The following is a 23,349-nucleotide window of genomic DNA, read 5'->3' on the forward strand; positions in this document are numbered from 1 at the left end:
GTCTTCTATTCATCTGGTTAGGATTTGCACTGTTAGATGCTGTCACATCTCTGTATGTTTACCACGCTGCACTCTTACAGCGAGCTGTCACCAGTGTCTTTCTGTAAGGTAGTCCACTGCTTAGCAGCCACATTCATTGATAGACAAATTGTAAATGGACAGCCTAGTGAAACATTTATGTGTAAATGATGAAGTGTCCAAACGATTTAAGGGGTGGCAAAGACTCCCTGGTAAAGGGCCCCTGTACCCCCTCAGTGGCGCCTAAGGGGTCTGATGCCGCCTCTTTGTTACTCCTTTCTTGATGGGCAGTCTGCTTCAGCCTTCCGTTCACTGTGCATCTGTGCCTGCAGGGCTTAAATCTGGAAACCATAATGTCCAGCAACGTTTATACTACCTTTCCATGATGGATTGGTTTTGACTGAAGGAAAGGCGAGAGGGGGGAGGAAAAGGGACTATTTGGAATCAAGGAGGAATAAAGAATTTATGGGTCCCTCCTCCCCACTTCATCGGCTTGGGCGATCCAATCAGAAGAAGCACCAGGCCAATTTCTTGTGAAATCCCTCCTTAACATCCAAAAATGAGGAGTGAAAGAAAAGAGGAAAGGATATGAGCATTATTCGGAAAGCCTGCTAAGTTCAGGAGCAGACACTCTGTGTGAAGCTGCTGGGAGGTACAGCTGACTACCAATTGTGCTGGCATTGACACCTAGCTTTCCATATTTGTGCTACCATACTGACCAACATAGACTATTAGACTTTTGCTTCTACCACTTTAAAAGGTCCTGGCAACAATAAGACAGCATCCCCTTGCTGGCTGCTGGGGGAGGATCACAAGTAGGGTTCAGGCAGCAGGAACCAGCTCATACAACATGAAAGAAGAAGGAGCATGCCCTGATTCCCCTGAAGGCAGCCTGGTAACCAGTGAGGATGAGGCTGAGCACCAAGAGAGAAAAGCCATACGGAAGCGCACCGTGCTGGTGGGCAAGGGTGGTGAGGGGAGGGTGCCCCTATCACCTCAGTGCAAGCGCAGCAAAAGGAGCCCCCAAATAGAAACATTTGAGGATGTACACACACAGAGAATAATTGCCAATGTGAGAGAGCGGCAGCGCACACAGTCTCTAAATGACGCTTTTGCAGAGTTGCGAAAGATCATTCCTACGTTGCCATCTGATAAACTAAGCAAGATACAAACCTTGAAGCTGGCTTCACGTTATATTGATTTCCTGTACCAGGTCTTGCAGAGCGATGAGCTGGACCACAAGATTGCCAGTTGCAACTACCTTGCCCATGAAAGACTCAGCTATGCCTTCTCTGTGTGGAGAATGGAAGGTGCCTGGTCCATGTCAACATCCCACTGAACCAACAGACGATGCCCCTCTTGCCTGCTGTTTAAGAAGGTATGTGGAAACCAACACTGCTTGGGAAAGCATTTCATATCTTATTTGTGGGGTCGGTATTAGCTACACATCCCCCAAAACATCAACTATCCTCAGACTGAACAATTCAGATCAATCTGGATGCTTAAGATGAATTGCTGAGAAGCTGCCTCGGATCTGCTACTGTCTGCCTTACAGGTTATCAATGCTGTCATGAACTCTGTACTAAGGAATAATAGATGAAGTGAAATACATGCATTTTGATATACACAGAAAGCATATAAAAGGGCATACAAGTATACAGCCTTGCCTTTCAGGCATGTATCTAACTTCACACTCTCACAAAATGTTCTTTAACTTACTTTTAAGAGCTCAACCCTGTATGGAAGCAGTTTAAACTTTGAGGCAGCAAACGTCCATACTATTTACATGTTTATTTATTGCTAGTCAGTGCTGTATTATCTTACTAACATGCACTCTCAGTCTTGCAGAAGTCAGAAGCACGTGTCACTTATATCCTAGACATACGCACTTGCTACTAAACAGAAAGGGATGTCATACACTCCTGTTGTGAATTAGACATAGCAAAGCCTGACTGACCTAGGCCACATTATCACTTTTCATGGTTAATTATGTCTGCTGTGCAGAAACTAGGAAGAAGCATTTCCTTCTTTACATTATCCAGACTGATTTAATTGTACAGCCGGAAAGGTTTTCACCACACTTCACTGTAGACAAGGGGCCCAGCACTGAGCATGTTATGATGTCCACTTAATATGTTGTATACAGTGGCACAGTGGCTGGTATTGCTGCCTTGCAGCTTTTAGGATAATGGGTTAGTTTCCAGCCAGTACACCAAGGGGTAAATTTACTAAAGTGAGAGTTTTTAGAAGTTAGTTTTAAAAGAGATGTTGCCCATAGCAACCAATCAGATTCTACTTAACATTTAACTAGCACCTTCTAGAAGATAATAGATATAATCTGATTGGTTGCTATGGGCAACATCACTTTTAAAACTCACTTCTAAAATTTACCCCCAACTGTGTGGAGTTTTTGTGTGTTCTCCAAAACCTCACTAATAGGTTAAAAGGCATCTGAGAAAATTAATCCTAGCATTTGTGCTTGGGAGATAAATATAGACTGCAAATTCCACTGGGGCAGATGTGAATGATTCCATATTTTCGCTGCAATTTGCTGAAAGGTTAATAAATAATACTTCTACAGATCAATGAGGGAATAATATATCACACAGAAATTGTATTATGTTTAAATAGGATGCCTTATTGGACAGTAGTTACGGAGGCTTACTAAGAAGTATAAATTAATATCTGTGCATACTTTTTATATTCTATATAAGAAACAATATATAAAATGAGAGAAGAAACGTGTGATAGTTCATGTCAACATTTACACCTGGCAGTAGTAATGGTAGTGTCACTCTCATCCATAGGTCTGTCATCCAGCTATAAGCTCTTACATCTCCAAGACTCTATTTACTAATCATTTCAGTTTCTTAAATGATTAAACTATTATTAATCTTCTTATCTTCCACTAAAGCCTTCTGGACACTAAATAAGTATATAAACATGCTGTATGCTAAACCACTATATTAATGACTCTTTTATTTACTATTCAAGATGAAACTTCACAACAGTGAACACCTAACAGAGTATATAAATAAATGGTGGTGATAATAATAAAAATAAAGGATTCTGCAAGTTTCTTTAAGAATGATGTATCTAAAGTATTGTAATGCATTTCACTACGACTGAAGCAAATATTTATATATATATATATATATATATATATATATATATAAAACAATTGGGGCTAGCACTCCACACAAACATCAAAAATGCCCAGGTGCCATCAGAAGTAAATGAATACTTATGTTATAGGGAATGATGCTGCGGCACTCACGGGTCTTATATATAAAGAATAACTCCAACTCAGGGGACGTTCGTGAATATATATATATATGTAAGAGAATCTCAAGAGACATCGACCGCAGCAGACATCTGTGTGGTTCCGTGTGATGTTTATTTCCTATACATTGCCTGTTTTACAGTGATTATTTATCTTGTGTTTACAAGCCCAGTGTGAGTGCTGCACTATCGCTGAGACCTTTTAGCTGCGACATTTAAGTCTTCATGCAATAATCAAAATCTGTTCTATTTGTATATTCTGCAGTACATGGACTTGTTTCATATATTTTGGACATTCTAAAATAAACACGCTTTAAAGAATTCCATTGTGATGGAAACTGTGTTGCACGGCAAAGCTTTGTGCCTTGGTGCGGAGTATAGGAACAATCTTTGTAGGGAATGAATGATTTAGCTGAACTTACATTACTTCTTGTGTTGCAGTAACCACTTAGGTAACCTATTATATACACTAAGTATGTAATAAAGTGTTTATATTCCCTGAAGTCATGTCACATGCTCAGAGGCATTGGAGATCAAGTCATTGTTCTCAAAGACAAAACAGACAAAGCTTGTCATCATTACCTACTGCTCTGTCATTAATAACATGCTGTATGGCCAGGTATAACCTTGCTGGTATGTTAATAACATGCTGTATAGCCAGATATAACCGTGCTGGTGTGTTACAGATACCATATTAGTACAAATACAAAGTATACAATAAAAATGCATATGGGTTTATAAAGAATTAACAGGCAAGAAATAGATAAAATAAAAAAAACTGTAATAAAAACAATAGAAGTATTAGGCATTAACCATATATATAATAATGAGGTGTTTATGCCACTGGAGTATGCAGAACCTAATATAACAATATACAGACTTGGATGCTGCAGCATTATAATGATAACACTTAAAAAACTCCCTTTAAATGATTAAAAGAAAGGCAGTGTGTGCCATTTACATTTTATTTATTGTCAGTGTCAAAGCTTATCATGTTACTGCTGCAAGATGTAATTAAGGTGATATATTATTTTAAGCTCACCATGGGGAAGGAGTTTTATTAGACACATCCATTTACAGATACAAATGTCAAAATCATGTTTGTTTAATTAACACTTGACCTCTCTGCTCCTGTCGGGACCTTTAGCAAATCGAGGAGCAATGAGTTACAGGCTGATTTTTATATCTCAGGAAGCAAAGGAAATAGTGAACTGTGTATGCAATGTCAGCCATATCAACGTTGTGATGTAAAGTGGTACCTATATTACGTACTGTGACACTTTATTCACTCCATGGAGTCATAAAATAGTTGGATGTTAAACCAGTTAATTAAAAAATATAGACACTGTAAGACATGATGCTTAGAGCTAAACGTGTTTATTATGTAACCAAGTATTTGTGTTGTGAAATATACATATCTATCTATCTACCTATCTATCTATCTATATATATGATAGCTAGATAAATACACACAAATATACTGTATATACACATATGCACATATGCAGTCATTTGCAATTACCTTCTTCTTTTACACTGATGATCACCTTTATTTAAAGGCCGACATTTATTTTAATTATAATTACTTTTATTTTCACAAACATGCATTAAAAAATTTTTTTTTGCCGGAGTATTGTAATGTAAACTTGATAATACAAAAAAGCACATTGCTACATGGCACCCAAATGTAACAAACAAGAAACTCTACTACTATCTTATCTGATTAGGTTACATTCACATTTCCTAGATCTGCTACTGAATGTAAGAAAAAATAAACAAGCTTTTTTAATAATATTTAATAATAAAATAGTAGTGGATACTATAATCTTAACTACTGTGGCGACCTATAGCATTGTACCCTCCATAGTGTATGTTGTATTACTGTACTGCTACAATATAATATATTGGTAGTCATGCAGTAGAGAATAGGCTAAAAAGGCAGTATGCTTGTTGTCAAATTGTGCAATATAGACATGATACTACTACACAGTAGCAGTTGACGCTCCATTTTAGCTGTCATTCCATGGCAAACTTTATTTTTATAGGAATACGGTACATTTTGCCTATTTCACTTATCAGAATTTCGCAGAAATTGTAACAGGTTCCAGAAGTAGAGACTTTAGCGCTCACTTACAAATTCTGGCAAAGGACAGTAGGATCCTAGCCATGAAATAAAACCTGTTATGAGGATTAGTGTTCATCTTTCTGCTAGTTTACACAGAGGAATATAATCTATTTGTGGGGAATTTTCTATCCTGTGCAGATCGGTTTTGATTTTCCAGCACTGATCATCGTACTGTGAAAACTTAAGGAAACATTGATGTTGTTGTTAAGTCTTTGAAACAACACTTCACTGACTAATCCACTATATAAAGATGGAAAAACTGGAACAATTAAATTTTTGTTTGCATGTAAAAAGTTATTTATTACAGTCCTATAATTGCTTAATGTATTTGCATGGGAAGTACTTGTGAAGATATTACTTATTATTCTCACATGCTGAGTATATATACGAATGTAACCATATGATTAGAATTCTTTTTTTTATATATTGGAGTAAGTATTCTGCAAATCACTCTTGTGTACATGACCAAGTTCTGTCCAACGCTGCAGGCTTGACAGAGTTAAAATAAATGTGACTTATGGAGGCAAAGGAGCTCATGGTGATATTCATGAGGTTTATAATATCAGTGGTTCAAATTTGTTACACGCGTCAGCATCTATCATGTTATTACTGTATTATGTAATTTTATTGTATGGGACAATAGCACTAATAAGTGCATATGTGAAAATTATAAATGCTGCATTGCTCAAAAACATCTATTGTGTGAAAATAAATTGAAATAACTAATATTAAATATTATTTAATAATATTAAATATCATTTATTTGTTTTCAGTGGGAAAAAATATAATGTATCTTAGTGTTTAATAACAGTCATTTTTACTTTGTAGATTATTTCTAAATTATTTACATTTATTACATTACACTAAATATATCCATTTAAAATGTCAGGCTATGTATAATTTATTAAATCAACGTATAAGTAGAGTGACAATGACGTACAACAGCTCTCTTACCAATGCTGCAATGGTTTCTATCCTATGTCAGCCTCCTCCTTGCTTGATCCAAGGGCATGTTACAGGTGTCTCCTGTCATTATATAAAAGGTATAATTTGTGATGGAGATGCAGGGACATCAACAAATTATAAAATATCTAATTAAATACACAGAACTGGTTTTACTGCATAATGCTGAAATCTTAAAATTGTCAGTAACTGGAATTAAAAAAGGGACTTGTGTGCAATTATACAATATATAATAATCTAATACAAATTAGAGCTTGGTGTACTGTATATATCTTTAGACATCTATATTATCTTAGAATTTGGTTGCTCTGTTTAACTACAAGTCTCAACACTATATCAGTTTCTTTTCCCAAGTTTGCGTACTTATTTTCAAAAACAGTAGACAGTAGAGGTCATTAATAGAGAGAATATCTGCAGGAAACAGTTTAATCTTTTACTAGAGTAGCTGTGAGCCTGGGTCTTATATAAATTCACCACATGAAGATATACAAAACTAACTAACCTTATAACCCCTGCAAGTGTCAAAACAAGAGACTATCCTCTGAAGTTCTAAAGAGAAGCAAAGATTGTTGAAATCCCTACATTCAATCTGTATATATAACCTTATATTATACGCTGAGGAACAGTGAAAAGTGAATTTTCCTGGATTTTGGACAATTGCTAGAGGTGAAATACGTTGTCAAAAATTGAGGAACCTAAACCACAATGAAAAAGGAGGTGAAAGATCCTTCTCCATGTAATGATTTAGTATTTATTCTCACTGGTTTAATTTACGGCAGACAAACGGCGTGCCAGCTCCTCACATCACTGCGCAATATAGCAGCTTTTAAAAATGTTACCAATTGGTAGGTGACAATTCAATTCTCCATTCCCAGAATAGTTTCTATCTGTGTCTCTTTCAACAAACTAAACATCTTAACTACATTATTTAAATTAAATTACATATCATACTTCTGCTACTTGTTCTACAGTGCCCCAAATTATACAACTGTAACCTATAGCAGTAACTAGAGTATACTGAAGATGTTTGTTTATTTTTTACATTTAATTAACAAAGTAGACTATTACTTTAGTAGTCTAGTGAGAAGGGGTGGGAGGGGGTTCCTTGGGGGCACTAGGTAGGTCCCATAGCAATATAAACATGCTACGTGATGTGCTGGTCTCATTATGCTGTAAGGTGCTTCTCTAAAATGCACCAAAAAAGTTATATGCTATCAGGAAATAAATGAACAAGAAAATGATGCTGGGTATAGATGGGATAAGATGTAAATAAAAAATATGGACTTTTTAAAGAAACTTCTGTGCCCAAATCAACCATAAGAAATTATATATTTTTTTTAATAACAAAATATTTTTCTGGTATACTGGAAACATTAACTGAGAAAACAGGAAAAAGCTGGAAATAAATTACAATATACTGTAATAGTTAAAAGCATAGGGCGGTATTCAATTAGTTCCGCACCCGCGATAAAGGTTTGCATGCCGCACTTTTCGCCTACATTGTGTATTTTAGCCGAGGAAACTTATGGTGCGTGACCCCGCTATTCGCCGTATTCAATTCCAAAAGATGCAAAAACGACGACACGCGAAGTCGCAAGTCGGAACAGGCGAAAAGTGGTATCAGAATCAGGCAAATCAGTCTGAACCTCCCAATAAGCTGCAGAAACATTGGGGATCACTGTAGTAGTGCCCGATTAGCCCAAATAAAACTGTTTGGGGTACTTAAATTGCACAATTGCCTCTAATTAGCATCTTTGTACAAGTGGTGAAGAATGACATAAAGCAGTATTTTTTTGTGAAAATAAGTCGTCCTGCCAAATTTGGGGTACCTGAAAATGGGTGCAAACATATTTTAATGTATATAAAGTGTAGTTTTAATAATTGCGAATTTCCACCCTCATAAAAGTACCTGCAATCCCAAAAACACTTGACCCCTTCTTAGAGCGCCCCAGAACCTTATTTTGCTAGTTTGCAAAGTTGTCCCCCCACTTTGTGCTTTTTCACCCCCAAATTCAAAGTACTTTTTTGGGATGTTCTTCAGTTTTTGTTAGGAATCTTTTGTATGCAGTTGTCCTTTGGTTGCTGTCCCAGGGGTTCTGAGTGGTTTCCCCACCTTTGCACCCCAAAATAAAAATGTTGCACTTCTTTTCTCCAGCTATCCAGAGACGAATATTTTTTGCACATTACATTGCATTGACTTTCTGCGTACGTGAAAAGCGGATGGAATTGAATACGGAGATAAGTTTCCGACAGGCGAAAAGTCGCAATCGGTGAAACTTTTTTGCAGATCTCGGCTTTTCGCGGATAATTGAATACGGGCCATAGTCTTTAAAATATGTACGCAAGAAAGTTGATATGAAAACTAAAAAATATATGCTATACATATAATGGAGATAAGTAAAATAAAAGAACAGAATACAAGACTATACAAAAGGTTATACTTTAATAACACAAGTTGCTGCTGCTACAGCAACTCTTATTTCTCTGAACATTCTGCGCATAAGTTACATTTTATTTCCAGTCTTTTTCCGCTGGTGGCATCTGGTATGGATCCCCAGCACCGTGTCTCACTGCAGCTCTAGCCTGTCTCTGTTCACAAACTCTCCTATATGATTATAGTGGGACTCAATAGGGATCTATTGTTACCTCTGTGATAGCCATTCACCGAAACAGTTCAAGAGGCCAAACAGTGACATTTATATTAGAGATGAGTGTTTTGGTTTTATTTGGTTATGTTTGGATCTCATAAACAGCATCTTATTGGCTATTCAGCTTTCCTGTGTTTTCGATAGCCAATAAGATAAATCCGGGCTTGTACTAGTTTGGCGAAAAGAGACAAATCAAAACCAAACTGCTCATCTCTAATTATATGATAAATATACATTATTTGCTATATGTTTTTTTTCACTTATGAGATGAATGCTATCTGTGTGGGGATTGTATGTTCTCCACATGATTGCATTGGTTTCCTGCAAGTGGTCCACTTACCTCTCATGGACCAAATACATAATGGTTGGTTATTTGGATTCTGACTAGTGTAGTACAGCCCCTGAAATGTATCTCTTCAGTACAGTGATACCAAATATCTGTACCCATTAATTGTCTCACAGAGATAAAAGACCCATTTTCAATGTAAACATCCTGTCCCCAGCTTGTACACTACACCTGCAACAGGTGTACAAATAATAGAGGTAAACAATAAAAAATTGGAATTGGAAGGATTAAAACTCCTGGGATATTTCCACATTATGCATAAGCATGTAATACCCAGGCACAATCACAATGACACGTGTCACACAGGCTGCTTAGTTTTATTGCACAGGGACTTATAGGATGTATGTCACCCCTTCCACTCAGCAATGTCATGTCACTTCTAGTAGTGATCTAGTGCTAGTCAGTGCCATAACTAGACTTTTTGGTGCCCTGTGCCAGAAAGAGCATTGGGCCCCTTCATGTTTCAAAGGGACATAATGCACCCAAAAAAGGGCCATGGCTTCATGGGGAAGGACCAGGAAAGAGATAGGAGAGGCCAGGAGATGCTGGGGATGAAATAAGAGGAAGCTACAAGAAAGAATGATAATAAACAGAAATTTGACAGGCCCAAACAGCGCCCCCTGACCTGTGGTGCCCTGTGCGATGGCACCGGCCGCACTACCCTAGCTATGGCCCTGGTGCTAGTAGTATCCCTACCGTGAGTCAGTAGAGACATAGATTGCGTCTTTTCTATCCTAATATAACCTGTCACTTTGGCAGATGGGTCCATGGTCAAGGGTGGCCAACCTGCACTCAGTACAGATTCTCCACTGTGCCATGTGGCAGCACCCGCATGTACTTGCAGGCGGTGATGTCATCTTTCTAAAAGATGTCACTGAGGTGGCGGTGGTGTGGGGGGGGGATTTGGTGCTGCACATTGGGCTCCCATCTCTTAAATGTATCTGCCTGAGCTAGGGAACTCAGGCTGCTCCACTGGGCAGGGACTTATGTGCATGAATAAAGCGTCCTGATTGTAGGATGTTAGTGCTGTATAAATAAAGGATTCTAATAATAATAATAATATGCAGGGTAAATGCATAGATACATTTAGTAGAAAAGTAGATATACATGTCAGCCAGCGAAGGACTTAATTCATAGAAAACATTACATAAAACCCAAACTGAGACGTTTTGGAAAAAATAAAAAGGACATAAAGATTTGGTTCCAAAATAAGCAATGTCATACCAAAATAGGAATAGATTAGGAGTATTATGATAGTTTTCTCTTTATAGATGACCAATACTAAAGATCAAGCTTCTACTATTATAAAAAGCAGAAACACAGAATGACAGCTAGCACTAAGGTAAAGGACCACCGGTAATGTTTATAAATTTACTGTGAAAAGATTCAGGTCCACACTGTGCACTGTAGTTTAAAATGTAGTAAATCAGTGTACAGAAGTCATTGCGATTAGTGTGTAAGTCATTGGAAGTATTGTGAGTCTGACTGTAGTAAGTGACAGACAGAACTCCCGTTGAAAACACCTTCTCCGCCGCCTGCACCTGCATCCCATCATTTCTCGTACAATCCGTTGCTAGGTGATCTTCACTTTGAAAACACACAAGAAATCGCTATGACATAAATTATACAACAATTTGTCATCTGAACTACTACATCAATAAGGGAAGGCAGATAAATATTTCCATTTACCTTGTAATTCCAGTTCAGACTTGGATGAAAAGACCATGCGCTTAGCTGTAGGTTTCTAAAAAAATTAAAACGACTGGATGGCAGCTAAGGACACTCATTAGCAACGCATATCCCTAACCACCACCAGGTATAGAAATGAAGGAACTTTAAACATTAAACTGGGGTAAGGTACAAGTTAAACATTAATACCTATCCTTAATCAAAACAAGAAAATTATATATGTCTCTTCTCCATATAAGACTAAAAATATAAGAGGGTTATTCATGAAAGTTTGGAGACAGATAAAAGGAACTGACTAAAGATTAACTGTCACTTTACAGAGTGTGCTTGAAAAATGACATTTAGGAGCAGATTGGTCAGTACTTTATCTTTCACAATTTTATCGCTCTCCAAGCTTTCATGAATGCCCCCCCCCTAAGTCTCTTGTTGTAAACGTTGCCCCCGTAAAAGCCTAAAATAAGAGCATATTTACATGCTGGACGGCAAGCTGGAATTTTAATATATATTTACATAAATTCACACAGAAATTAAATTGTCTTAATTAATATTAATATTGCACCATGAAGGTCCTGCAGTGCCGTAGATAAGGGTAAAACAAACATCAAAGTGAATAAGTGCAAAATAGTATAAACAAGTACATAACTTTACATATATACATAATTACGTAATAGCAGTGCCCAAATTACATACAGTAATTACGTGGAGAATACAGAGGTGTTTATAATCTAGAAATATGAATTTTAATCAAAGTTCATCTTTTCATTTCTGGAACAACAGCAAAGCATAGTATTCTATTAATGCTATTTCCCTGCGTCAATATTTGTCATTATAATGACATTTTTATAAGATGTAAGTTGACTGATTATTTTTTCAACCTTTGAATGTTATTTTTATTGAGTATGTGCAAATAGACTGATAGGCAATGCATTTACCATACATTGGTTATACAGTTTTCTTTGATATTATCTTCAGCATCTGGAATATATGTTGCAAAAGCAGCCATCTCTTAACTTGACCTGCATTATGAAAGGTTTTAAGGAGGACCCAGGTGCCACTCCATGCCAGATGTTTACAGTTTCGGAGCTTTTATGTGATATAAACCCTGCTTTCCTTTTAACTTGGACATTTTACTTACTCTATCTGTGTTTAATAGCCTTCTGAAAGTTTAAGTCTTACATGCCTTCTAGTGCCTTTGAAGCGCTTTGATGCAGGCATATGAGGAGGCAGTAATAAGAACCCTTAGGCTGAAAGGATGCGGCCTTCAAATCATTGGACTAAGGTGACCTATAGTGCACAAGAATCTAAAGCAAGATAAAGCACTATCTGTAGTACAAACCGCGTTGTGCATAATGTGCGTTCAAAATAAAACATTAAAGGCAGAAATTGGTCAATTACATTGTCGGAGAACATGGCAAACAGTAAATAAATCAGAAACATGGATGCTTTAAAAAAAATGCTTCTGCAAACACAAATAGGACCTGGCTTAGAGATTTAGGCTAATGCATTCGCAACTCCGATCTCTTACGGATCATAGTTGCTAAAATACGCCAATGCCTTCCAAAGCTTAGCCGAGCATAGGGACGCCCTCTGCTACATTGTCATATCCATCCGATGACGTACAACAGCATAAACATCGGTATCATCGACGCACATCGGGCAGTCACGCAGCTTGTAAGGCAAGTCTGACCAGCCACAAACACTGCAGCTCTCCTGACACTCAGAGCTCTCATGCTGCGAAGGAGATCGCAATGGCTAATTTATGCACGCCCATGAAACGGCGTTTAAACGGTCCAGCACGCCTGCAGTTTTCTAACCACCCCCATATGCTGACTACCTGTCACTCACTTTGCGAGTGGTTCCTATGTGCAAAACTAATTGCAATACAATTGCTGCTTATGCGAAGTGCAGCTGTCACGCATGCGCATTTGCAAACAATCGCTTGATCTGCGAAAAATATCGGCTTTGCGTAAATCCCAGAAGAATGCCCATAGTTCGGACAATGTGAATTATGTGGATTAAGTTTTTTTTCTACCAATGTCACAAGCTGACACAAATACATTGCGGGGAATCCAAGAAAAGACTGACTAGATAACAAAATCATATACAATTTAATATTTTTCAAATATTCTAAATCAGTCTAAGGCAAGCTGTGACCATGTGCACATTGTACCATTGTTGTTAAGTTGGAGAACAGAGATCTTTTTCCTGCATAGAACGTACAGAAGATAGAAGATATACAGATGATACTGAATACTAATTAAGCCGGATGAAAAGAGTATACTAACCAAATAGTATCAATTATATTTGAAAGAGACTCATCCAAATGTCTATATGATGCATAATGCATAATGCCTATATAACTTCTGTCCTATGTGTGTGATTTTAATTGTTGTGACCTCCTTGTATTGGTCATTTTTGTTGCTGTATATTGGGATCCAGATACCTATTTAGGTTAGAGAACAACTATTAGTGTATCCACTGAGGATATAATTGGTTGAAGGATTTCCACTTATAATTATTTTTAATTTTTATGTGTATGTGCAGATTTTAATAAATGGATTAATTGTCATTTTCCTATCTGTACAGCGCTCTCTTTATTTTTGAGGGTTTTATACATCAAAATGAATTGTCAACCTTCAATCAAATGAGAAAGCAATATTTGGAGTGCAGCAGTAAAGATATTTTTTATCACTAGAGAGACCAGCGCCCAATTTTCTCTTGGTATTGATTGGTAACATACAGAAGTGTCTACATACATAGACCTATCTTCAAATCGCTAAAAGACAGGTCCTATATGATCGAGAAAAGTTGCTGTAACTCATAGTAACCAAGTGTTTGTTTTCATTCTAAATTGTGCTCAAAATTTTTATTTTTTTTTCAAAAAGTACAATTGGAATGTGATTAATTGACATGAGTCACTGCAAATCTAGACACAATTACCTGTGCATCAGTTTTCAGAAATGTCTCTTGAGATTGCTCAGTGGCTGCAGTTTATTCTTGTGGTGCGTACACATCGGAACGATCGACAACGATACCGATCATCTAGCACACCACCAACTCACCAACGACTGTAGCGATTCGCGATCAACGATCGAGGGTCCCTATAGTAACATGGTCGATATCATCCAGGTTGGCCTGCATGCACGGTCGATGGACAATATCGATATCGTCCAAACGTGCCCGCGCACCGCAGATCGTTGGGCACCGAAAAATGTACGATATTTATATCTGCTGTGGTCCCTTTTGTTACATCCTCTAGATATTTACCTTTTGCAGTGATCCCCTGAAAACAGCTGTATTCCCACAAAATATATTTGGGAAATATGCCATAAGTATAATGTGATAATTCATTACACAGGGGTGATGCTCCTATTTATAGTATGCCAAATGCCAGAAAATAAATCACAATAGGAATCATCTTCTTATGCAAATGATGATATTCATATGATTCAAATTTTCTCTCATGCGATGTTCATTATTGCAACTGACAAGGGGGGTCATTCAGACCCACTCGCGAGCGGCAGTACGCTCGCAAGTGGGTCGATGTTCCCCACTGCGCATGCGCACGATGGAGGGAGCTCCGTCGTGCGCATGCGCGAGACCCGGCGAGCGACGGGCTTCCCATCGCTCCGGGTCTCGCACCAAAGGGGGCGTGCTGTCGATGTTGATTGACAGCACGCCCCCTTTGGTGGGCGTGCCGGGGGCGTGCCTGCCAGACGGAGGCGTTCCCATGGGAACGCCTACCGTCTGAAGCCGGCCCCACTGACATCACTAGTGATGTCAGTGGGAGTGATTTTGGCTCTGATAGAGCCAAAATCACTCCAGGGCTTGTGGCAGGGAAACCCGACCGCAGGGTTTCCTTCGCAAGTCCGATGGTCGCGATGGTCAAGACCATCGCGACCATCTTGGTGGACGCTCGTATATGCTGTGGGTGGTGACCCACAGCTATACGAGCGTCCAGGAGGACGCTCCATTTTAATGGAGGAGGGCCCTGATTCAGAGCGAGCGCTCTGACCAGAGCGTCCGGCTCTGAATCAGGCCCAAGATTCCATGAAAATGACTTACCACCTCATCAAAGTGAAACTCACTACGTAAACATATGTGCTAAGGCTAAAGCAGGCTACGCTGTTATATTGCATTGAATATTCCATCATGTTCTAGCTATGTTAGGTAAGGATCAGACTTTTGTCGATAAATATATATGTTTCCCTAGATATCCATGATATGGTATTAAAGGATTCAGTTGCTGCAGCTGACGATGATTTGGCAAAGCGTATTACACACTAAAGGAAAATGTGGCTCTACTGAAACCAATAGTATCTGACAATTACCTGGCACACGTACTGTAGCTTATTCACTGCCACTATGCAGCCATTTGTAGCTTCTGTCTTTCTCTACATGTCTAATACTATAGCCAGAAAATAATCAATTTTTAGATAAGTAATTTTCAGAAAATCGCTGCATACAACTTGCTGCTGTGACACCACCTTTAGGTTCACTTTGAAATGAAATGATACATGAAAGTCCAACTTCAATGTTGCTTTGCTGTGGTCTTTGGGGAAGACAAATTGTGGACAGAGGGCCGGATTCAGAGATGGAAGCTAATGCAACCACAGCTGCGAGTTCATATGTAACGCAGCAGTGAAAATATGCTAATGTTGGCAAAGATCACCCGAGCATAAAGACGCCCACTGCTGCCTTCTTACCTGCGTGCGACGGCGCATACCTGCATAAATATCGGTAACATCGACGCACATCAGCGGCCATCTTACCCTTGAGAGCTCTTATGACAGACAAAGCTGCGCGTGCACTCGCAGTGGCTAATTTATGCACGTTACACAACCCCCAAACACTAAAAACCTGTCAGTCATTTTGTGATGGGATCCTCTGTGCATCCGTAATCGCAATGTAATCGCTGCGCACGTGCTGTGTGGCCTATATGCATGCGCGATGGCAAACAATCGCTCAATCTGCGTGAAAATCGCATTAGCATCCATCTCTGAATCAGGCCCAGAGACATGACAGCTTTTGTATGATAAAGGTCAAGGGCTTAGACTTAAGCTGGCCACACACTTGATCAACTTTTATCCAACCATCCAACTAGTTGATTGGTTGGAATGAAAATCTGGTCACGTATGGGAGTAACTGATGATCAGCAATTTGCTCCTAAATGCCAGAAAACAGATGAAAATGGTGTCAGACAAGTTTGTTAAATGTTTGATCTAAACAATTTGTTCAAACAACAATTTTTGTCCCTTTTCCGGCGTTTGGGAGCAAATTGCTGATTGTAATTTGCTTTCATACCTTCCCAGATTTTCATTCCAACCAATCAACTAGTTGGCTGGTTGGATGTAAGTTGGTCTAGCGTGTGGCCAGCTTTAGTCATATCTATACAGTCTTTGCGGCAGCAGATGCAATGTTGAGCACAAGTCGGCTCTAATCGGACCCACACTGGGTGCACTGAACTAAATGCAGAATTGTACATATCTCTAGCGCTGTCTGTGCTCTTAGGGCCTCATTCAGACCCACTCGTGAGCGGCGGTCCGCTCGCAAGTGGGTCGATGGGGTGCACTGCGCATGCGCACGACGGAGGGAGCTCCGTCGTGCGCATGCGCGAGACGCGACGAGCGAAGGACTTTCCTTCGCTCGTTGTGTCTGATCAAAGGGGGCGTGCTGTCGATGTTGATTGACAGCACGCCCCCTTTGGTGGGCGTGCCGGGGGCGTGCCAGCCAGACGGAGGCGTTCCCAAGGGAACGCCTACCGTCAGAAGCCGGCCCCACTGACATCACTAGTGATGTCAGTGGGAGTGATTTTGGCTCTGATAGAGCCAAAATCACTCCTGGCCTTGCAGTTGAGAAACTCAACCGCAGGCTTCTGGTTGCACTGGCGATGGTCGCGATGGTCAAGACCATCGTGACCATCATCCTGCACGCTCGTATAGGCTGTGGGTGGTGACCCACAGCTATACGAGCGTCCAGGAGAACGCTCCATATTTATGGAGGTGGGCCCTGATTCAGAGCGAGCGCTCTGGTCAGAGCGTCCGGCTCTGAATCAGGGCCTTAGTTTCATAGTCAACACCATTACAATTGAGCACTTGCTCTAGTCCTAACCCTGATGCAAAAGATCTGTCTGAAAACAGGAGCAATTGCACATATACATAACTATGTATAGCCCACAATTCCGTCATGATGCTCTCACTGAACTTAGCCTATGTGGGCATGGCCTGTTACCACCCAGTTACGCCACTTTAGCCATAAGTGGAGATTCCACTGAGATGGGTATGGATTGGCAGTACTTGCAAACACTTGGCTCCATAGAATTCTCATTGTAAAAAGTACATTCAGCTCTACATTAGCCCCTATGTGCTCTTTTCATTTGTTATTAGATGCATAAATAGCCCACTAAGGGCCATATTCAATTTGAGGCGAAAACCCGTTATCGACGTACAAATTATTACCTTTGACGTCATTTTCACCTATTGTCATTATCCCCGTATTCAATTACAAAGACTTTTCGCCGATGCGAAAAGTCAATGTAAAAAAACAGGGATAAGTTTTCTCCAGCCTTTAGCTGGCGAAAAAAAGTGCAGAATTGGGATTTAGGGATGCAGCCTTAAAAAAGTAGCTTGCACCCCTGGGAATGCCCCCTAAAAACAATGTGTGTAAAAAAAAGTGACAAAAAAAATAGGGACACCCCAAAAAAATATTTTACATTTTGGGGTTAAAAAAAATAAAAAATTGTGAAAACACTTGTAAAATAGATAAATTCAATCCAGAGGGGTTCCAAAGTATGCGGCTGGTGTTTTCTTCATTGCGGGTAGTAGCGGCAGGTGCATTTTGAAGAATTTTTTAAAATCATTTTAGGGACTTAAAAATATGCTTGCCGCCATTTTCATGTACTCCAAATTTGATGGGCATAGTTACTTTTCCCCCCCAAAAATGCTAAATGCTCTTCTGCATCACCTTCTTCAAAGCCGAATTTATGCACCTGCCGCAGCTATTTAAAAACCCGACTTCCCTTCAGAAGGCAAAAACGGGGGTGCCCATGTCTGGACATCATTAGGGGGGTCCAAGGATAATTTCCCAAAAATTCCTGGTTTTTTTTCACCGCTTCAAGTTTCACCGGTTCCCGTTTCCGCGTCCTATTGAATACGGGGAATATCGGGCACGCGCGCGATACTTTTCTGCCTGGAAAACAGGTGAAGGAGGCGAAAAGTCCAGCAGGCGAAAAGTCTGGACTTTTTGCCTCAAATTGAATACGGGCCTAAAAAAAGGTTAAATAAAGAGCCATTGGTGCAAGTGTGGTACAAAATGTCGACATGGTCTAAATGTGCACATTCAGAATGTTGACATGGATGTTACATTGACATGTCAAATGTCAACAGTCGGCATGTTGACATATAGATTTTGGCCCATTTAAGACCTAACCCTACCCTAACCACAGCCTAACCCTAATCCTAACACTAAAATGAGCTGTCGACATTCACAATGTCGACATTATGACACTGTTGACATTAAGACCATGTTGACATTCTGGTGTCGACAGAGCCGTAACTAGACTTTTTGGTGCCCTGTGCTAGAAAGAGCATTGGCGCCCCCCTCATTTTTCAAAGGGACATAATGCACCCATTAAAGGGGAATGGCCTCATGGGGAAGGGCCAGGGAAGAGATAGGAGACGCCAGGAGATGCTGGGGATGAAATAAGAAGAAGCTACAAGTGAGAATTATGATAAACAGAAATTTGACAGGACCAAACAGCGACCCCTGACCTGTGGTGTCCTGTGCGATGGCACCGGCCGCACTACCCTAGCTACGGCCCTGGGTGTCGACATTCTGAACGTCACCATTTTAAAAACATACCAGATCTTCACATTTTAATGGTGCATTTAAAAATGTAGAACACATTGCTTATGCGTTAACAAGCTCTCTCTCTCTTGGTAAAAACACAACTAGTGCATAGAAATATGTTGAAATGCATCAATAAAACACATCAGAAGAGTGTAAGTTTTAACTAGTCGTTCCTATGTATATGGGTGTGAACATGCCTTCAGTGGGATCATGCACATGAAATTCTGCCCTTTCCTTAGTTCTATTCCAAAACATATGAATTGTATGAGGGGATCCTGTCAACTAAGTATGTGTTGCCTTTAGTGGACCTCATTAATGAAGTGCAATAGAATCAAATTAGTTTTACACTGTTGCCTTTAGGCGGAGGGCATAGCACAGCACACTGTCAGGTGCACACTTGCCCTCTCCCCTCTAAATCAGCCTATGCATATCAGAAGTGCCTCTGGGTACACACAGTGCACTGTAAATCCTACATCAAATGACAGACTCCTAACATTTTGTAAATACCGTTTTAATTGAATAAAAGGTAACATTTATTTCTCTTCAGATAGTGCTCAGTTTTACACCTATCAGTGAGATGGCATTGGTTCTATACATTTGGCATTTTTGTGTTTGAACCTTTTTTTTTTTTACATTGGGTAAAGAACAACTAGAGACGCGTTTCTCAGTTGAAGTGACACGTGCACAATTTCTAGAGTAGTGTGCAAATAATTTGGGACATAGCTTATTTTTCTGTTAAATATCATAATTGATATGACCAGCCTTAGGTGCAATAACTTGTTTCACCTGAGTTGTCTCCATTTTAGTTATAATAAGTTGCTTGTTTATTGCTGTTCTTCTCATTACAAGTCTGTGTCACACTGCTGAAGAATCAGTCAGTATGCCACCAGCTGCTAAGTGTCTGTTCTTGTCCGTGCTTCTTTTATTTGGACAAACAACACCTTCAATCAATAAATGTGTCAGTTTTGAGGGTAGTTTTATATTTTTGTCCACATTTACCATTCCATTTCGGTGATACAGATCCTATTTTGCCGTGAATTTTAAGCAGTCTTGTAACACTAGATTTACTGTCTCCAACACTGTTAGCTATATCACAAATAGTTATCTGTGTGTTGTTTCTACCCAGCCCCCTCATTTAAAACCACAAAACATAAAATGTACTTCTCTCCTAATTAATTTGCACATCACTGTAGCCCAGACATGTCAAACATGCGGCCTGCGGGCCCAAATGCATATTTTATGTGGCCAGACAGTGTGGGCCCAAATACACATATTATGCGGCCCTACAGTTATAGTGTCACTTGATGACGCGCTGCGCTGCCAGGGATAGACGGCACACCCCACAAGACCTGCATTCCCAGAATCCCGCCTTCCTGCAGTAACGCGCTGGCGGGAAGAAAAGCCCAATACCACAAGGTCTGGGTTCTCGCAAGCCCACCTGCCAGTAGTACCACGCTGCCGGCTAGAGACGTCACCAGGCCTACTGCCTCGCTCCCAGCTGAATTTCTGTTGCACACCCAGACCTCTGTACAGGCGCCTGTGAAACAAGCTCAGCCAGCCGGGATAGGACAAGCGCTGTAGATGAGACTTCAGTCACACATAATATCACACCTGTACCTGTAAGTACTGCCTGGTGCTGCCATGCTCTAATAAGTACCACTGTCTGTGCAGTCACACAGCTGCTGCCTACCTTTCACAGCTATAGAATTGGGGGCAGCGGTTGTGTATGAGGCTATGGAGACAGTAAGTGTGTGTGTGAGGCTATGGAGGCAGTAAGTGTGTGTGTGAGGCTATGTAGGCAGTAAGGGTGTGTGTGAGGCTATGTAGGCAGTAAGGGTGTGTGTGAGGCTATGTAGGCAGTAAGGGTGTGTGTGAGGCTATGTAGGCAGTAAGGGTGTGTGTGAGGCTATGGGGGCAGTAAGTGTGTGTGTGAGGCTATGTAGGCAGTAAGGGTGTGTGTGAGGCTATGTAGGCAGTAAGGGTGTGCGAGGCTATGGGGGCAGTAAGGGTGTGTGTGAGGCTATGGAGGCAGTAAGTGTGTGTGTGAGGCTATGGAGGCAGTAAGGGTTTGTGTGAGGCTATGGGGGCAGTAAGGGTGTGTGTGAGGCTATGTAGGCAGTAAGGGTGTGTGTGAGGCTATGGGGGCAGTAAGGGTGTGTGTGAGGCTATGTAGGCAGTAAGGTTGTGTGTGAGGCTATGTAGGCAGTAAGGGTGTGCGAGGCTATGGGGGCAGTAAGGGTGTGTGTGAGGCTATGAAGGCAGTAAGTGTGTGTGTGAGGCTATGTAGGCAGTAAGGGTTTGTGTGAGGCTATGGGGCAGTAAGGGTGTGTGTGAGGCTATGGAGGCAGTAAGTGTGTGTGTGAGGCTATGTAGGCAGTAAGGGGGTGTGTGAGGCTATGTAGGCAGTAAGGGTGTGTGTGAGGCTATGGGGACAGTAAGTGTGTGTGTGAGGCTATGTAGGCAGTAAGGGTGTGTGTGAGGCTATGTAGGCAGTAAGGGTGTGCGAGGCTATGGGGGCAGTAAGGGTGTGTGTGAGGCTATGTAGGCAGTAAGTGTGTGTGAGGCTATGTAGGCAGTAAGTGTGTGTGAGGCTATGGAGGCAGTAAGTGTGTGTGTGAGGCTATGGAGGCAGTAAGTGTGTGTGAGGCTATGGAGGCAGTAAGGGTGTGTGTGAGGCTACGGAGGCAGTAAGGGTGTGTGTGAGGCTATGGAGGCAGTAAGGGTGTGTGTGAGGCTATGGGGCAGTAAGGGTGTGTGTGAGGCTATGGGGGCAGTAAATGTCTGTGTGAGGCTACAGAGGCAGTAAGGATGTGTGTGAGGCTATGGAGGCAGTAAGGGTGTGTGTGAGGCTATGATGGCAGTAAGGGTGTGCGTGAGGCTATGTAGGCAGTGTGGGTGTGTGGGGGGAGTAGCAAAGGGAATTATTGCATAGAGCTAAAAGAAAAGAGCATATACTTAATAACAATAATAATGTAATCAAAGGGTCTGATTAGGAGTCGCACGCCAAAGAGAATGCAGCAGCATGTATTGGTGCTCACCATTCTGCGAGCTTAGCAAATGGCGCTACAAAGTGGTTCCCTTATGTACATCTTGGTTCAGTTTTAAAAGTTATCACATCCAATAAGATTTCTCCTGAAATTGGAAAATTGGTGACAGCAAAAAGATGTCAAATATAGGGAAGAATACATTAAAGTTAATATTTTCTTCCCAATACTTTACATCTCTTTGCTTAAACTTTATTGTTGGTTTTCTTAGTAATAAACCTTTCAAAATTGAATATAACACTTTTTTTTTCTTGCGGCCCACACACTCTTAAGGCACACATCCACTAGACTAGACGATTAAATTGAGTGATTGAACGATAACGATATTGTTATCGTTCATAAATTGTTTGCAAATCGTTAAGGAAAATGTCCAAAATGACCAGCGATGCGCTCTCCCGCTGGTCGTTTAGACATCTATCATCGGGCAAACATGCTGGACAACCTGACGATAACGTCAGATTCAGCATTTTTGCACTTGATTGATTGTGCCTACAACAATCTGCTCGTTCAGTGTAGGCTCATCACAGACTGACAAACGACTGCACGATTGCAATGTCGTAATCGTGCAGTCGTTTTCATGTCTTAAAGTGGATGGACACCTTAAGACCTTGAATATTCGGCCCGGTTGGGATTTTGAGTTTGACATGCCTGCTGTAGCCTAATGCAGAATAGATTATATATACATTACAATACTAATGTGATTAGAATGTTGTAGGCTCCCAGGCTGACTTGCGTTTAGAACACAGGTTCTCAAACTTGGTCCTAAGGACCTAAACAGTGTATGTTTTCCAGATCTCCTCACAGAATCACTAGTCAACTAATTAGCTCCACCTGTAAATCTTTTAAAATGTGTCAGTGAGTAATGAATACACCTGTGAACCTGCTGGCTTACAATCTATATTCCCTGTCCAGAGGCGGGCTGGGCCGGGGGACAGGGTGCCATGTGCCCCCCGGGCCACAGTGCCATATACTGTCCGGGGCCGCAGCGGGCAGTCTGTGTCTCTGTTACACAGGCTGCACCACGTGTGTAGTGCTGACCGGACAGAGTTCGGTCAGTACTACACAGTGAGTGACAAACACACAGCCGCTGGCGCCGGCAGCTGTGTGTTTGTTTTAAGCAGCAGCCAATGAGAGTCTGTCAGACTCTCACAGACTGCTGCTGCGCCCACTGCAGGAGCCGCTCCACCTTCCGTCTCCCGCAGTGGGTAATGGGAGAGACGTCTCTCCCATAATGCAGAGCAGGCCGGCCTGGGAGGAAGGACGGAGAAGCGGATGGCGGCGGTGGGAGAAGGAGCAGGGATTCAGGTAAGTGTTTTTTTTTATTTTTATTATGTGTGTCTAGGGGGTGGGGACTACAAGAGGGGAGGACTACTACTAGGGGCACTA

The 23,349-nt window shown here is 40.8% G+C and overlaps 1 protein-coding gene across 1 annotated transcript in view; it reads left to right on the forward strand.

Moving 5' to 3' along the window:
• Nucleotides 1-605: 605 nt before the first annotated feature.
• Nucleotides 606-23,349, forward strand: part of LOC148534716 (twist-related protein 2-like) — a 66,123-nt gene continuing 43,379 nt past the window's right edge. Inside the window, exon 1 of the mRNA XM_088465968.1 lies at nucleotides 606-1,396. Within this exon, the coding sequence (XP_088322094.1) occupies nucleotides 869-1,357 (489 nt within the window). The 5' untranslated portion in view covers nucleotides 606-868 and the 3' untranslated portion in view covers nucleotides 1,358-1,396. The remainder of the gene's footprint in view (nucleotides 1,397-23,349) is intronic.

This window comes from Taudactylus pleione, unplaced genomic scaffold (assembly GCF_031769625.1).
Source record: "Taudactylus pleione unplaced genomic scaffold, aTauple2 ptg000065l, whole genome shotgun sequence".
NCBI classification, from domain to species: Eukaryota; Metazoa; Chordata; class Amphibia; order Anura; family Myobatrachidae; genus Taudactylus; species Taudactylus pleione.